The sequence below is a fragment of the Eupeodes corollae genome, chromosome 2, assembly GCF_945859685.1.
Source record: "Eupeodes corollae chromosome 2, idEupCoro1.1, whole genome shotgun sequence".
NCBI classification, from domain to species: domain Eukaryota; kingdom Metazoa; phylum Arthropoda; class Insecta; order Diptera; family Syrphidae; genus Eupeodes; species Eupeodes corollae.
In genome coordinates, this window is record NC_079148.1 from 24,765,130 (window position 1) to 24,782,932 (window position 17,803).

The following is a 17,803-nucleotide window of genomic DNA, read 5'->3' on the forward strand; positions in this document are numbered from 1 at the left end:
AATTGTTTTAAGTTTTAAAATTTTCCTTGAATATGATGATTTTATTTTGATTTTATGCAACAAAGAATATATTTTTTACTTATATTTACTTAAAAATTTAATTTAATTATTTTTAACATGACACTTCCGTTTTCTTTTGTGTGTATCTCAAAGTTTTTAGAATTGTTTTTCAATTAAGTTTTAATGAAAACGTCAATATACATATATGTACAGATACCAGCTGGTAGAGTGATGACGATCTTCCTGGGAAGAATAATTTTAAGATATATGTACAAAGATGGTTTTTCATAATTTGACTGCGAGGTTAAATTCATATTCACTATATATGTACATAAAATGTAAAAACCGATGGAAGGAATTCAAAATATGTACAAAAGCATAGAGTCGATGGATTTGTTTGCATTCTTTCATTAATTTTATTAATTGGTGTTTAATTTATACAAACAAAAACGAAAAAATGATAAATAATGCATTATTAAGTTAAATAAATTCAGTTTTATGGTATTATTATGGATGAAAAAAAAACACTCATACGCCACAGTATGCTTGTATATTTGTAACGAAGGCAGTTCATACACAGGATCTTAGCTACAAACTTAACTTAATTTCATTTAGATTTTAGATCCTGGAAAATGTAATGATACAAATTATGAAATTTTCCATAACCAAAGTACGTCCTTTTATAACTTCACAAATTCCATCCTTAAGGTTTTGAATCGATTGTGGGGCATTAGAATATACCTTATTTTCATGCGACTTTAAATAAAAAGCCAATATTTTGAAAATTGTGAGTTTAGGAACGTTTTGTTGAAAATAAACGCCATCCACATCAATACATTTGTCTAATTTCAGCCACAGGAATCATTACGAATAGCTTGAAAGTGCACTCCATACACCATATTCACTTAAGAATAAGTATCGTCAGTCTGAAAACCGTACCAAATAGTGATACGTTGAGGATGTTAAATTTTTTCAACAATTAAACTTGGATTTAAAAAAAAATTCTGCTTATAAAGGTAGCTTCCGAGCTAAAAATAGGCCTCACCACTGAGGATCTTATTTCAATAAAATTTCGGATAATTAATTTTATGGAATACATAATTTCAAAGATCGGAAATAAGGAATCGACAAATCTGGGTTGTTTTCAATACTACGGGTTAAAACAACTATTCTTTTGAGCAACACATACCGCCTCGAACACCATTTCACCAATTTGTCTCAAAAGCTTAGATTTTTCCACAAATTTTAACGCGTCGTTGCTAAAGCGTTTAAATCGTTTAAAATGGCGTAATTTTGACTTGTCTAAAAAGTGACATATTCAAAGTAATATAACTGCTCGAATAGTAGAATATACCTAAGTCTGGATATCAATATGGCTTCTAACAAATTGTATGCCATTTTCCATTGTGTCATATCTGCAAATTTCTCCCAAAAAAAAACCAGTTAAAGTTAAAACACCTACGAGAACCGTTTGGTTATATGAGAAAGCCAACTGGGACGGTCTCAATGAATTCTTCAGGAACTTTAACTGGTCACTATGCTTCCTTGATAGTGAAGTGTATTCCAGTACAGATATGATAACAAACTTCATTCTTTGTGGAATGAGAAAGTTTATCCCCAATAGGGTAAACTCTATCAAACTCAAAGAAAACTCATGGTTTGATTCGAGCTTTAAAGAGGTTATTAGGATCAAAAATGTAAGTTTCCGGAATTACAAAGCCAACCCAACTGAGGAAAACCGGAATAAGTTCAAACTAGCTAGAAATACTTGTAACGAACTTATACGACACATTAAATTTTTGCGCAACACCACGTCATCGTCAGTTCCAACGCTAATTTCCAATGACACTCCCTACGTAAGCTCGATTAATACAGCCAATTTGCTTGAAGCACAGTTTGCTGATATTACAGTGCTGCCAAACGATTCTATTAGACGAATCTTCTTTCACGCCCGTTCAGTTTCTAGAGTACTTAAAAATCTTGACATTCATAAATCCACTGGCCCGGATAGTTTCCCCGCTATGGTTCTGAAGAGGTTTTACAGGTCTCTTTCCGAGTGGATGGAAAACTGCATTTGTCCAGCCTGTCCCTAAAAAAGGCGAATCATCCTCACCATCTTACTATCGTCTAATTGCACTTACGTCCCATATTTCCAAGGTCATGGAAACGCTGATCAATTTTCAGCTTAAGAAATATCTTGAAGAACGGAAGCTTCTTCATGACCGGCAGTATGGATTGCTTTGCAATAGATCGACTGATGATCTCATGGTTTAACTCACCGAACAGTTTAACAAATATTTACTTGGCTTTTGAGAAAGTAAGATTATTGCACTTGATATTTCAAAGGCATTTGATAGAGTTTGGCACCAAGCTCTCTTATCGAAAATGCGTGCATTTGGTATTGATGAATCCCTTCTTCGTTGGGTTAGAAATTAACTTTCGGAAAATAAATGCTGGTGTGCCCCAGGGCTCCGTTTTGTCTCCGACACATTTCTTTATTTGTATTAATGATCTTTTGTCTGAAACTTCTAACCCACTTAATTGTTTCGCTGATGACAGTACCCTCAGCTTTTCATATTCGTTTCTAGATTCTCATCCTCTTTCTTCGGATGTGGACTACCAACAGCAGCGTATGATGAGCTCATTAAATTCTGATCTTGACAGCATTGTCCAATGGGGAATCAAAACCGTGTAGAATTTAATGCTTCGAAAACTCAATGCTGTCTACTGTCACAAAAGCGTAACCTTTCCCCTATGCCACTATCCATGAGTGGTACTTGCATCGAGGAGACCGAACAGCTTTCAGTCTTAGGTATGTGCATTTGACATCACCAAAAATGCTGCGTGTTTAGGTTTTCTCTGAAGATGCAAGAAGTTTTTTACACCTTCTGATCTAACTATAATCTATAAAGCCTATATTTGTCCCAAACTCGATTACAATTCCCATATCTGAGCAGGTGCTTCTATAACCTACTTGAATCTCCTAAACAGAATTTAAAAGAGAGGTCTAAAAACGATAGGTGACCGTTGTCTAACTGAAACTTTTGTATCTCTCGAGCATCGTCGTCGTAAGGTTTCATGTATGTCATTATTTTGTTGCTACTTTCATAAACAATGCTCTAATGAAATAGCCAGTTGCATTCCTCCTCTCAAACAATTCAACCGTAATACCTGTTCTTTTATAGGAATACTCATAAGTATAGCCTTGAGCCCAATTTACTGAAGAGTACAGAGATTCTTTCTTTAGTCGCACCTCACGAATGTGGAATGCTTTACCAGACTCAATGACTCCCACTCATTAAAATGTGCAGACATTCAAAACCAATGTGCACCGGTACCTCCTTTCTAATCCTACCCTCCCTTCCTAATTGCTCGCACTGTGATTAATCATGATAAGGGTATTCATATCCCCTTGAGTGCGCGTATAATATAAATAAAACTAAACTTCTTAGTAAACTCTCTTATAAAAATAATGGGATTTGTCTTTTTGCTTAAACAATGTTAGCTTAAAACAATTGTGTCGATATTTTCATAGATTTTTTAAAATCCAAGTGAATAAATTAGAACTCTAAAATTGTATTTCATTTAAGAAATTACACTCTGAAATGTTAACAATTCAAAACCAAATGTTTATTTTAAAGCATAAGTGAATTTCCTCGGTAAAACAAGTTTTTCAACTTTATATTTATGATGATTAATTATGTATTATTAGTGATTGAATGATTGAATAATTGAATATTTTTGCTTAAATATTAAACGAAAATATGTAAAGTATTATTAATGTGATACTTTATACAACATAAAAAGTGGGGTGTTAATTAAACTATAAGAAATTAATTTGGGTATAATACTATTTGTAAAAAGAGTAATTTTTTAAAAGCAGTATGAAACACATGAAATTAAGAAAAATGCCTGAAATATTTATTTGAATAGATATTAGGTCCATTTAATTTAATGTTTGAAGATTATTTTATGCAAATGTTGACATTGACTGCACCAAATGGTCAAATGGTCTATTTGCTTAGTCCAATTTTGACATACTCTTTCCAACATTTCGGTACCTCACGAAAAAATGCTTTAATGTTGTCTTGTGCGTCAATTGAATCGGGCTTCAGTGTATAGTCATGAGCTTTAACATAGCAACACAAAAATAAGACTAAGGGAGTTAAATCGCATGATCTAGGCGGCCCCGAACGTCCCGTAAAATAAAATGTTCACCGAACTCGCCTCTCAATTAATCCATTGTTGGGCGTGCTGTTTGGCATGTGGCAGCTTCTTATTGAAACCACATGTCATGCAAGTCAAGCTTTTGCATTTTGGGCAAAAAAAGTTGGATATCATCTCACGATAGCGCTCACCATTCACAGTTACGTTACGATTCGCATCATCATTGAAGAAGTACGGTCCAATGATGCCACCAGCCCATAAACCGCACTAAACTGTGACTTTTCCTGGATGCATTGGTACCTCTTGCAATTCTTCTGGCTGATATTCACTCGAAAACTGACAACTCTGGTTATATACGTACCCATTGAGCTATTTAGTGAGTCGATTAAACTGACCATAAAATCGAAGAAGCGCGCGATGGAATTTTTTAACAGAACACGCATTTTGATAATAAATTCAATAATTTGCAAGCGTTATTCATTTGCAAGACGATTCATGGTTAAATTATAGACCAAACAGAAGATGTTTGTCAGTGAAACAAAACACGAAACGGACGTCAGCTGATTAAACCAGTGTCACCAAAAAGATAATAGCTAAAAAATCACCCTTTATATACTCAAAACACAACCGTAATAAATGACCTTATCTTAAAAAAATACATAAGGGTAGGATTTAATAATGACGTTCGTTTATTTATTTGCGAAATGTATTTAAATATGTATAACAAATATTGAATAAGATCTTTGTGATTATGATGACGTTAATGTTTTTTTATTTAGCTTTGAAGATGTTTTTAATACTGGTACATGGAAAACATTGTTTAGTTTTCGCATTCTTTTTTTTGGAAAATCAAAAATAAAATTTATCATAATCCTTCCTCGCATAAATAAATAAAACTCCTGTAAATATTGATTATATGTTTTCATATTCAAGAACTCTTAACCTTACCACTAACAAGTTTTCATCTTGATTTGAAAAATAAAATAATAAATAAATAAATAAAACTACGAAACAGGAAGTTCCTCGTTCTGAAATAAACGTCACACAGCAGAAGGTGGGTAGGTAATATGAGGAGGAAATAATGTTGCTACCTTTGACATTGCATAAATCCGGCATGAATATGTAACATGTTTCTGTTTTTGATGTATTTTCCTGTAATGTTCTTCCACATTTCGGAAAAATAAATGTATGTCTTTGAATATTTCCTTATTTTCAATTTAATTTTTAGATTTTTATGATTAAACGGAGCTACGATAAAGGGATTTAAAAATAATCCACTTGATAGAAAAGTCATCATTCTATCGAAAGTTTGTACTACGAGTATTTTTACAAATGACCGCAAATGTCAATCTTACTTTGACATTTGTGAAAAAATTAATTGTTAAAAGTTAAAAAATAAACGTCAACGGGAGCCAAACAAAGTTCATTTAGAAATTATTGGTTCAAATGAAAAAACCAAATATCTCTTGTAAAAATGAAAAATTGGAATTTTTACGCCTCTTGAAATAAATAAATTTCCTTGCAAACTTAGGACCAGGTAGGTGCCGGCGCGGCGGCGTCTGTTTATAGTATTTTATGACTCATTTCAGAATAAATCCTATTCAGCCTTTCGTTAGAATTTTCGACTTCCTAGTTAATCGCAAATATTGCTGCATTGAAAATAAACAACAATAATTCTTTAAAAAAATAAAACATATGTAACATATTATTATATCTCAGCCATATAATATAAGGTCATGTTGTGCGTTCGTAGATTTATTATTTTTCTAGGAAGTAATCATTCAGAATGAAGTTGAATTCCAAGAAATTTTGAATTATTATATAAAATGAGTTTTATTTCTTAAAAATATTTTACCCCACTTGATTTATATTAATCTTATGTCCAAATGTTCTTTAAATTAAATTGTAATTGGCAATGAAAATCAGAAAAATAAATTATTGCAAAGATTTTCATTGATGGAAATGTCAATTCAATTTTTTGATTAAATTACGATTATAATATGTATACATAAGTATGTATAGAGAAATATGTACATAAATGTATCATATAATATTTAAATATTATATAGAAGTCTTTAACCTTTAAGAGTGGTATCTGATAAGTACGTGAAAAGAAAAACAATAAAGGACTAAAATGGCTCCCTTGGGGAATCTAAAAAGTATTATAGTTAAAAACCAACAAACTAATGGATTTATAAACAAATAGTCAAGACGATGTCGATTTAATGTTCCTTTTTGAATTTATTATAAAATATACGTATAAAACTGAAAGTGTTCGTAACTAATTTTTACTATGCAGAGGGTGCTCCAAAAAAAAGTCTTTTGTTCTTAGTGCAAGGAATTTAACAAAATTAAATATTCGACTATATCATTTATTTTATAACAAAAAGTTGTTCAAGTGACTGTTACGCTTGGTTTTCGCTGTAGCACATTCTCCAATTTTTCAAGATCTTTTTAAAGCTTCTTAAAGAAATGTAAGATGTTCTTTTCTTTTCATAGTTCTTAAGCTATTATTCTACATGAATATAGTATTTTAAATAAAATCTTAAAAAAACTATCTTAAGTAAAAGATATCGGCATAATGTTTCATATAGATTTTTTTAAGATTTCTTCAAAGAAATTGCCCAGAATGTTCTAATCCTGATATGCAATTAGGGCAGTCTTTACTTTGGAATATGCTTCAGTTGCAAGGAATCCGTTTTATATAATTTCAAAAAATCGAATCGAGAAAGTTCAGAAATCATTTATACTTGGTTTTTAGTAAGACAATTAAACAAGATGCGCTTAATTGGCCAAGTTCTCTGGAAAATCGTCGGATTGCAAGATGCGTTATGTTTGTTTATGATATATTGTCTTAAATCTTTTGAATATTTAGTTTCCAAGAAGAAATATTCGAGGCAGACAAATATATAATATTTTTTTTGCATACAAATATTTACGGTTCAAATGAACGATTTTCAAGACGTATGAAATTATTTATTAAATTAAAATTCAATTTAGATATACATAAGTCTTGAAAGAAATGTATTTAAACTACTATTAAATCAGAATGTAAATGTAGGTTAGGTTAGGTTGGGTTAGGTTGAAGTGGCTGTCCATGATGGAGTCGGACACACTTGGGCCAATTTAATGGTTCATTGTGATACCACATGAATCTTAAGGCTTCCTCATAGGCTAAATGGAACCAGCTTGAGTCCCATACGAAACGTGAGAGGCTGACTATGCTGATATAATTTAGATCGTTAAAAAAGAATTCTCCTAGGTAATTCTTGCATTTTTGAGATAGAGCAAGGCATGTACTGAGAAGAACTGTTTCCTTCTCTTCCTCGTCCCTTTTGCAAAAGTCATTTGAGAATACTCCTAACGGCGTGGAGATCTTTTCTCTTAGACAGCATCCTATCATGACACCTATTATCGAGCTTATATGCGATCTGCTTAGAGATAGCAAGCATCTTGATCGCCTTAAATCTAGTGCTGTCCAGATGTTTTTTGTGACTTGACACGTGGTGATGTTGTTCCACCTGGTGTTTGCCTTCTTCATAGCGTCTTGCATTAGCAACAGTTTACAAGTAGCGATTGGTATGCCAGCATTTTCCCAACGTGGTAGGATGAGCTCCACTGTAGCGTTCCTGGCGAGTTCATCTGCCTTATAGTTACCTGGAATGTCTCTATGGCCCAGCACCCAGCAAAGGTGAATATTAAACTGTTTTGCCATCCCCATTAGAGATTATCGACAGTTATGGACTGTTATAGAGTTTGTAGAGACAGAGTCCAGAGATTTGATAGCTGCCTGACTATCTGAGGAAATACGGATATCAGATGTTGATATCACGTTTCCTTTAAGCCAGGACATGTAAGAGGCTTCATCTATTACGATATGAAATATCACTGTACTTAATAATTACTTTGCTCAGAATAATCAAATTAAAACTTATTTATTTTTCACTGTTTCCATGTAATCAAAATAATATTTTTCATTAGTAATAAAGAAGTTTTGTTGAAGTTAATACGTTTTGTTTCTTATTTTGTTCAAGAAAAGCCCTATAATAAATCAGAAGTGGGATAAAGTTCCTCATTTAATTGAATAGTGGTTGCATTTCTTACGATAAATTAAAGAAAATTTACAAAAAAAAAAATTGTTTGTCCTAAAATTTGATCCTAAAATTTTTCCAAACATGGATGCAAACGCAATGGCTCGTGTTTTGAGTTTTTTGGAAAACGCTCCTGTGCAAATCCTTAAAGAGAAGCTTGTCCAGATGAATTTAAGCACACATGGTACCAAGACTTCACTTAAGGCCCGTTTAAATGAAGCCATTGATTCGCTTGAACCTGAGCAGATTGAAAATCTGTTCCCTGTTGTTGACCAGGAAAGTGAGGCAAGTTGTGATGACGCACATGAGGACGAGGATGGCGCTGTGTCACAACGTCTTGAAAAACTACGTGAATTAGTCAAGAAAAAGGAAGAAATCGCTGCGTTGGAAAAACGTTTGGTTGAACTCAGCACTAACAGCCCTATTCGTGAGTTCCAGCACGTTAGTGCACATTCGTCACGTGATATCGAGGAGTCCTTACCATTATTTAGTGGCGACGATAATTACTCTATTAGTAAGTGGATTGAAAACGTCGAGGATGCTATGGTCACTAACCATCTGAGCGATTCAGAGGCGTTCATTTATTTCAAAAGACTTCTTAAAGGTACGGCCAAGTTATTTTTGCGGTCAAGAACGTTTCGATCATGGAAAGATCTGAGAGCCGCTCTGATGTCCGAGTTTCACTACCATACAACCGCAACAGACGTCCATAACACATTGCGAAATCGAAAAAAACGTAGAGATGAAAATTACCAGCAATACGTCTTATCCATGCAGGAGATAGCTTCTTCCGCAGAGATTGATGAACAGGATGTGATTGCCTATATAATCAAGGGGATTCCTGATTCAATATTTAATAAGCAAATCATGCTTACTGCAAATACCATCGCTGATCTCAAGAACATTCTGCGCAAGTATGAAAAAATGAAATCCGAGTTGCAACCTACGAGTTCTGGTTACAACAGATCTGTACAACCTTCGAGAAGTGTGCCACGTGTTGATGCTAAGGTCAGGTGCTTTAACTGTGACGAAGAGGGTCACATATCACGTAACTGTCCCAAAGCTTGCCGAGAAAAAGGTTCGTGTTTCCGATGCGGACAAAAGGGACATATTATCACCAATTGTCCACAAAAGTCTTCAGTTCTCGCCGTCAAGAGAGGAAAATGTACAATGAAATCTCCAGTTTCAACATTGATGACCGATTTTCATGGAGTGCTGGAGTATGAAATTAAATCTGCGAATCGGGAAGCTGAAAGTTTTGGAGTTTGGATGAACATCATGACCGTTATAGATACTGGCAGTCCTATAAGTTTCATTCAACAACGGTACGTACCACCAATTTTGATGACGTCACTTGAACCATCACCTTGCAATTTCGTTGGAATTAACAGTTCCCAATTGGTAATTTTAGGTAATTTATCATGTAGTGTTAAATTTTATGATAACTATGTTAATTTTTGTCTATATGTTGTGAGTAACAAAACTATGAACGACCCAATCATATTAGGTCGAGATTTCTTACATAAAACAAATGTTAAGTTAGCGATTGGTGATTTAGATACTAAAATAGTTGAAAACGAAAGAGCTGATGTTAAAGAACAAGAACAACTTGAAAATGTTAAAAATTTAGAATGTGTAAAGGATTTGAATATTAGTTTTAAGCCTGATGATAAAAATTATGTTGAAAAAATGGAAAATCCTGATTGTGACGAAATTATTTCAAAAATTGATTTATGCAATGCCCGCGATGAAATTGTTAACTTGAACATAAACGAGAATTTGACTTATGATGAAAAGATAAAATTAGAACATTTAGTTTTCGGGAGTATTACAACCAATGCGAAATATTCAGATAATGGTTATGAAATGGAAATAGTTCTGACTAATCCAAACAGTTTTTTTTATTGTACTCCTAGACGTCTTCCATATGCACATAAAATTGAGTTGCAGAAAGTTCTAGACGATTTGCTTAAAAATAACATAATTCGTGAAAGTAATTCACCGTTCGCATCTCCGATAGTACTGACAAAGAAAAAGTCTGGTGAAGTTCGACTTTGTGTCGATTACCGCAATTTAAACAAAATCACGGTCAAGGATAATTTTCCATTACCGTTAATAGAAGATCATCTGGACCGATTGCGAAACAAAAAATACTTTTCTTTGCTTGATCTTAAAAGTGGTTTCCACCACGTGAAAATGGCCGAAGATTCTATTAAACTAACTTCCTTTGTAACCCCAATGGGACAATTCGAATACCTTCGAATGCCATTTGGGCTTAAGAACGGCCCAACAACTTTTCAGCGTTACATTAATAAAATGTTTAAAAATCTTATTGATTCTGGTAAACTGTTGATTTATATCGATGATATGTTGATTGCAACGAAGACTAAAGAAGAACATTTTATAGTCTTAAAAGAGGTTTTAGAGGTTGTCTACAAATATAGTTTGCATCTTCGTTTAGATAAGTGCATTTTTATGTATGAGAAAATTAGGTATTTGGGATATGAGGTTTCGGCGAATGGAATAGGTCCAAATTATGAAGGTTTAAAAGCTGTAGCCGATTTTCCTATACCTACAAATGAAAAGAAGTTGCACTCGTTTTTGGGTTTATGCTCTTACTTTCGAAAATTCATAAAAGATTTTTCTCTTTTAGCAAAACCACTTAACGATTTGTTGAAAAAGGACACAAAGTTTGAATTTGGAGATAAGCAATTGGATGCTTTTAACACTTTGAAAAAAACCCTTTTAGAAGCTCCACTTTTGAGCATTTATAGTCCGACCGCCGAGACAGAGCTTCACTGCGATGCCAGCAGCTTAGGTTTTGGAGCTGTATTGCTACAGCGCCAAGAAGACAAAAAGCTCCATCCTATTTTTTTCTTTTCGAAAAGATCCACGGATCAAGAATCAAGATACCATTCTTATGAGATGGAAACCCTTGCTATCATATACGCGCTACGGAGATTTCGAGTTTATCTTACAGGTATTCGGTTCAAAATTGTCACTGACTGTAGGTCACTGACCCAAACTCTAAATAAAAAGAATCTTAATCCTCGAATCTCTCGTTGGGCTCTAGAGCTCCAAGATTTCGATTACGTCCTCGAGCACCGAGATAGTAAGAGAATGGGTCATGTTGATGCCTTAAGTCGTTGTCATAACATTTTGGTTGTTGAACCTGAAACGTTTGAGCATGCGCTTGCTGCATCGCAGCAAAAAGATACAACTATACAAAGATTAGTCGAGTTGCTTGAAAAAAGGGAGAGTTCTAGCTACGAACTTATAAATGGGTTAGTCTATCGAAAAATTAACAAAGAAATATTGTTTTATGTTCCAGCTTCGATGGAAAGGAATGTCATACAGACTCACCATGAAAATTTGTGTCACCTCGGGGTTGAGAAATGTTTTAATTTTTTAAAGAAAACATACTGGTTTCCCCAAATGAAAAACAAAATAAAGCAATATATAAGTAGTTGCTTAAAATGTCTGCATTTCGCTTCACATTCTGGAAAAACAGAAGCAGTGTTGCACAATATTCCTAAAGGAGACAAGCCATTTGATACAGTTCACATCGACCATTACGGTCCATTACCTCCCTCAACTTCAAATAACAAAAAACATATACTTGTCGTAGTCGACGGATTTACAAAATATACGAAGCTTTACGCTGTTAAAACTACAACGACTAAAGAAGTTATTCAATGCCTTGAATCTTATTTTGCATACTATAGTAAGCCAACACGCATCATTTCAGATAGGGGTAGTTGCTTCACCTCAGGCGATTTTTTAGATTTCTGTAAAAAGTATAACATTCAACATATTAAGGTGGCCACTAGCTCACCTCAGTCCAACGGCCAGGTTGAACGAATAAACAGGTGCCTTACCCCAATGCTGTCGAAAGAAAGTGAAATGGATGCAGGTAGTTGGATGTTACATCTCAAAAAGGTTGAGTTTGCTCTCAATAACACACAAAACAAGAGCACAGGTGCTTGCCCTAGTGTACTCCTTTTTGGTGTTTGTCAAAAGGGTGAAGTTATGGACAACTTAAAAGAATATCTAGAAGAAAATATATTACAGAAAGAAACTAGGAATTTAGATGAGCTCCGAAAATTTGCAAACGAAAAAACTGTCAAAAGCCAAAACAAAAACAAAATTAATTTTGATAAAAATCATAAGCCACCTTTGAAATACAAAATCGGTGATTATGTCCTAATTAAAAACTTTGTAAATACTCCAGGAATAAACAAAAAATTGATAGCTAAATATAAAGGTCCCTATGAGGTTAAAAAAGTCTTGCCTAATGACCGTTATATTATAGAAGATATAGAAAATATCCAAATATCTCGCGTGCCGTATAAAGGGGTATGTTGCCCTGAGAACATGAAGCCTTATGTTCAAACATAATCTCTAATTTTGCATCAATCAATTTAATCGGATTTTTTTTTTTATTTCATCAATTTTATGTAAAAGTTTTTTTTTTTAATGTTAAAACTTTGTCATAATGTTTTTTTTTATTATTTTTTTTTTTTTTCAAATTGAACAGTAAAAACAAAACTGATATTTCATAATTTTAATTGTATTTATGTATGATGTACTCAATTATGTTTAAGTCCTTAGATGTAAGAGAATTAAAAAAAAAAATAGTAATTTAAAAGGCAAATGTTATGTTGATGTAAATATTGTTGCATTTAATTGTAAATCGAGGACGATTTATAGTCAGGATGGCCGAACTGTAAGAGGCTTCATCTATTACGATATGAAATATCACTGTACTTAATAATTACTTTGCTCAGAATAATCAAATTAAAACTTATTTATTTTTCACTGTTTCCATGTAATCAAAATAATATTTTTCATTAGTAATAAAGAAGTTTTGTTGAAGTTAATACGTTTTGTTTCTTATTTTGTTCAAGAAAAGCCCTATAGACAAGACTTCTTTTATTGAAAAAAAATTCCCCCTGGAACACGCTACAATGATTAGGAAGGCGGAACGAGAGACTTAATTTCATTAGTTCAGAGTACCAACCCCTTCTTTTGAAATGTAAATGTAGGTTAAGTCAAAGCAATCTGTAAGAGGAAACTAGATAAATGGATAATTAAATAAATCGAATGTTGGCATAACATGGGTCCCACATGTACCTCGAACCGCCAATACGGCTTGAAAACATGATATGGGGTAGGCCCATACTGCGTAGCGATAACGTTGCATGTAATGGTCTACATTTAATTGCTCACGTCAATTGGACCTTGTCAGAATAACCCGAGATCTTTGTGTAGAATTTTCCTCAGGTTAGTTTTAGAAATTTTAAACTATGTATTGAGATCAATGACGAGTTGATGATATTTAATTGACATACGACAATAAAGCAAATCTTCCAATATTTATGTAGATCAAAAATACCACATATCAATAATGAATTACTTAAGAAAACAGCAATATTAAAAATAAGCATCTCTTCAAAACTTCCGTTCTTGCAGTAAGTTCTTCAATTTGATATACAAAAAAAAACTACCTTAATCTTAGGTAATTCTTGATTAAGAAGTTTCCTAAGATGATTGGCCTTAAAAAAATGCATACCTACCAGTCACAGTTTTTTAAGCCAAAGTGCTGGAACAAATACTAAGTAAATAGGATAAACTTAATGAAGAAACCCTCTAGGACCAGGTAAAAGTGAAAGATTACACCGTTTCAAGGAAGCCTTTTCCAATACTTCAAATACCTACTAAAGGTTCTTGCATAAAAATTAACATATCCACCTCTTGACTTTAAATTCACTTTGCCAGAAGTAAATTATTTATTTATCTTTATTTAAACCTGACCTTTTGAAAACTATGCTCCAGAAAAGTTAATTCCATAAATATAAAACAAGACCATCATTACATTATCAACAGTGAAAAGATGGATAGAAATAATTTAAAACAATAAATTTTTTCAAGTAGTGCACCATTCGGAATTCCATAAGAATACAAAGAATAAGCTAGAAATAGTATTTTCATCAGAATATTTAAGAAAACTTTTATTGTATGATAATTAAAACAAAGTCTTGTCAGACACCTTTAAGATTACATAACCACAATTTAACTCCGTCATTTCATCGACCTCAAAGAACCACTTAGATTCACTTTCACAGCAAAAATAACTTCAACCACAAACATCAAAATCAAATATTTAAAAAATAAAACCAAAGATCCCTCATCCCATCATCACCATCATCAAAATCAGCCCTGAAAGTGTAATGCACCCTTACATCATACATAATCCTATACCTACCGAATATTTGAAGCCAGCTACAAAATTGAATGAACTTAAATACCATGAGCAAAGCAATGAACATCTGATATTACCCTATCCTCTATACGTTCAGTGCTCCTTTTCTGCTCAAAAGATATATAAATTAGTACTTATATTATAATTCGTTGAATAAGCACATCAACAACAACAAAAAATCCATGACCTTCAAGTTGTAGTACATTAAACTCACCCACAGCCACCGCATTTTATTCCCAGTAAAATAAAATAACAAATCTGCTATACCCGTATAGCTTCTAGCTAGCTCCCCTGGTGGTAGATTGGCTGGCTTGGCTGGTGACTGGCGGTATTTGCCGGTTCGCACAATGATAACAAAACAAATGCGACCCAGACAGAGTCGGCTTTTTCGCAATTTCTATATACATCACGTCATCGCACCCTTATCGCGTCAACGTTTTACTTTGTTTGGGTTTTCACTTCGTCGCGTCGTCGGTTTTCGGTCGTCCCCAGAATACCAAAAAAAAAGTTTAAGGCAAAGATCCATCATCTTTGTACATTGTACTCCCCCACTTATGTGCAGATAATATGTACATCAAAACCCCCAACAAAGAAAATAACAAAAGTCAAACAAAAACAACGAAGGAATTATAAAACATCGATTCGTTCAAGTTCATTGTCGTTCGTTGAACTAGCGGTTTAACTCATCGAAAACCAACGAACGACGCGACGCGACGCTTGTGCCAAACAACAAAACATTTTCAATAGATACTTATTTAGAACAATATTTTAAAAGAGTGCTTGTGTGATTCCCAAAATTTAGATCTTTAGATAGGTTTTTATTTTGTTTTGTTTCTAGAAGCGCAATTTATCTTTAAAATACATATACTCACTTTGTTCATCGTCCACTTGCATTTGTACAGTATTGACCTTACGGTATCTACGCTGCATGCATAACATATACTCGACTTCTTCCTTTGTAATTAAAGGACGCTGCTGGGTTTGACGCTGAAAGAATTGCTGACTCTGGACAAACTGATGCTGATATGAACCAGAAGCCGAAGGGGAACTTGAAATTTGACTCATCAACGCTGCACTATTGTTTTGCATTCGCTGAAAATATCGCGTACGTTGTTCGTGTTGTCGGAAATGTTGATTCTGATAAGTGTTTCGATATTGCTGCTGTGGTGGAGGCGGGTTTGTAAACTGCTGATACGGCCTTGCTGCAGTCGATGCTGATAAGACAGCTTGAGAGTTCTGATGAGGACCAGGCACATCGTACATTACAAAAACCGATTGTCCCAATGATGATTGATGTGGAACTGGAACTGTAACTGGAACCGGGACAGGAACGGAGACCTGACCCGATACATGGCCCAATGGCACAAATATCGGACTATTGATATTCATTATGCCAATATAACCGTATAATTGTTTATTTTTCTTATTCTTTATATTTATTTTTTATATATGGTATTCGAATTTCGTTTAGGTTTATGTTTTTCTTTTGTTTTATTCGTATCTCCTTTTCGGACTGTTTGGAAAGTGTGTTATCTCGTTTGTTCTCTTTGTTTTAAATTCAAAAAACACAATGGACAATAATATTGAAAATTATTTTAAGTGAAATCAATAAGAGTTTTGAGAATATTCTTTATCAAAAGATACACTAACTGAGTTATTTGTATTGATTCAACGATATGTGTTATTATTAAAAACTGTTCGTTATAATTTTGTTCACTAGTTATGGGGATGATGTGATTAAATTTGTAATTAATCATTACTTCGTGGTATAAAACTCTAAACAAATACTTTTTTAATTTTTGTTTATATTTTTATTTCGTAAATAAATTTGAAAATATTAAAAATATCAATATTCAGTAGAAAGACACTAAGCTAAGTATAAGAAAGAATTTCTCTTTAAATTTACACGAGAACAAAGAATAAGTAGGTCGTCTTTTTCTTGTTTTTGTTGTTGTTGTTGTTGATTCGCGCTATATAAACAAAGTGTTGCCGTTTTCTTAGTCTTATTTTATCCACGATCGTTTCTAAGATTCTCGCGGCGCGGTGCGAACAGCTGATTGTAGATATGTATAGATTTTCGGACAGATACTTTCTAGGAGACTTAATCTTTGAGGATACTTCCAACAACATCCATATATTCTACTTGACGAAGTCTTTCTAACTATGTTCTAAGTTCTAAACACTTCAACTTCAACTTGCAAGAAAAATTGATTTGACCAAAATAAAAATCAGCGAATTTTATGCACGTCCGAAGATTGAGATACAATAAAATCACTACACACAGTACACATCCGACCGAAGTATAGAATCTAGAGATACTTTTTCTTTCTTTCTTTTTTCTTTTCTCTCTCTCCTGTTTTAACTACACTCGTATCTCGTATCTCTTACTTGTTGTTCGTGTTTTATGTTGTTTTGTAGCTTACAAAGCTTTGGACTTTGTAGCTTATTTTTGGTTGGATTAAACGTTTGCGTCGCGTCACAATTCAGAAATACATATGTGCGGAAGTTGAAGCTTTCGCTCTGCTCAATGTGCTCAATGACGTAAATTGCCGATAGATGTGACGAAATCTCTTGAAACTCAAAGTTCTTGGGTGATTTCCCCAGGTTTATAATATAGCAATAGATATGTAGCTTAAGGTATTATATATGAAAGTGTGGATTTTCACACGAAGTGAACTAAACACGAAAGACACGAAACTTTGCTCTTGTTTATTTTGATTCTGCGATTCAGCTGTTGAATCTTTTGCATATTTTTTTTGATCCGTCTATAGAGAAGTTTATAGGATAAAATCGATTTTCTGGGTCAGTTATATTAATGATATTGATAATAAATTGTTATTCTGTGGTTTCGGACACGTACTAGCGGTATTTTTGAAGTGACACACTTTATTACGAAATATTTCTTGCAAAATATGAAATTATATTTATAAAATTTAACCGGTCACCGGGAAAAGAAAATATCTTTTTAAATACTTTGGCGGTAATGACTCCGATGAAGGCGATGTAACTACTATTGAAGATAGCAAAGAAAACGACGACGACGCGACGATGACAGTCAGACGGCAATGGCAACAACAACGACACTATCGTATCGGTTAGATGAGTAGTCTTCGACAGAATAGAGTCACTCCTCGTTCCTCGATATCAACTGGAAAAAACAAATAAATTTAAATGATTGTTAATAGATAGCAAAAGGCACTAAGTACATTATATTTTTCTTTACATATATAAAATGCAGTTCGCAAATGTGTTTTCCCCTCGAATAGGAAAAGGAATGGGTAGG

General features: G+C 33.5%; 1 protein-coding gene across 1 annotated transcript in view; it reads right to left on the reverse strand.

The window, feature by feature from the left end:
- LOC129948396 (putative RNA exonuclease pqe-1) overlaps nt 1-17,472 on the reverse strand; it is a 76,883-nt gene extending 59,411 nt beyond the window's left edge. Inside the window, exon 1 of the mRNA XM_056059386.1 lies at nt 15,393-17,472. Coding sequence (XP_055915361.1) covers nt 15,393-15,909 — 517 coding nt within the window. The 5' untranslated portion in view covers nt 15,910-17,472. The remainder of the gene's footprint in view (nt 1-15,392) is intronic.
- Between the last annotated feature and the right edge of the window lie 331 nt (nt 17,473-17,803).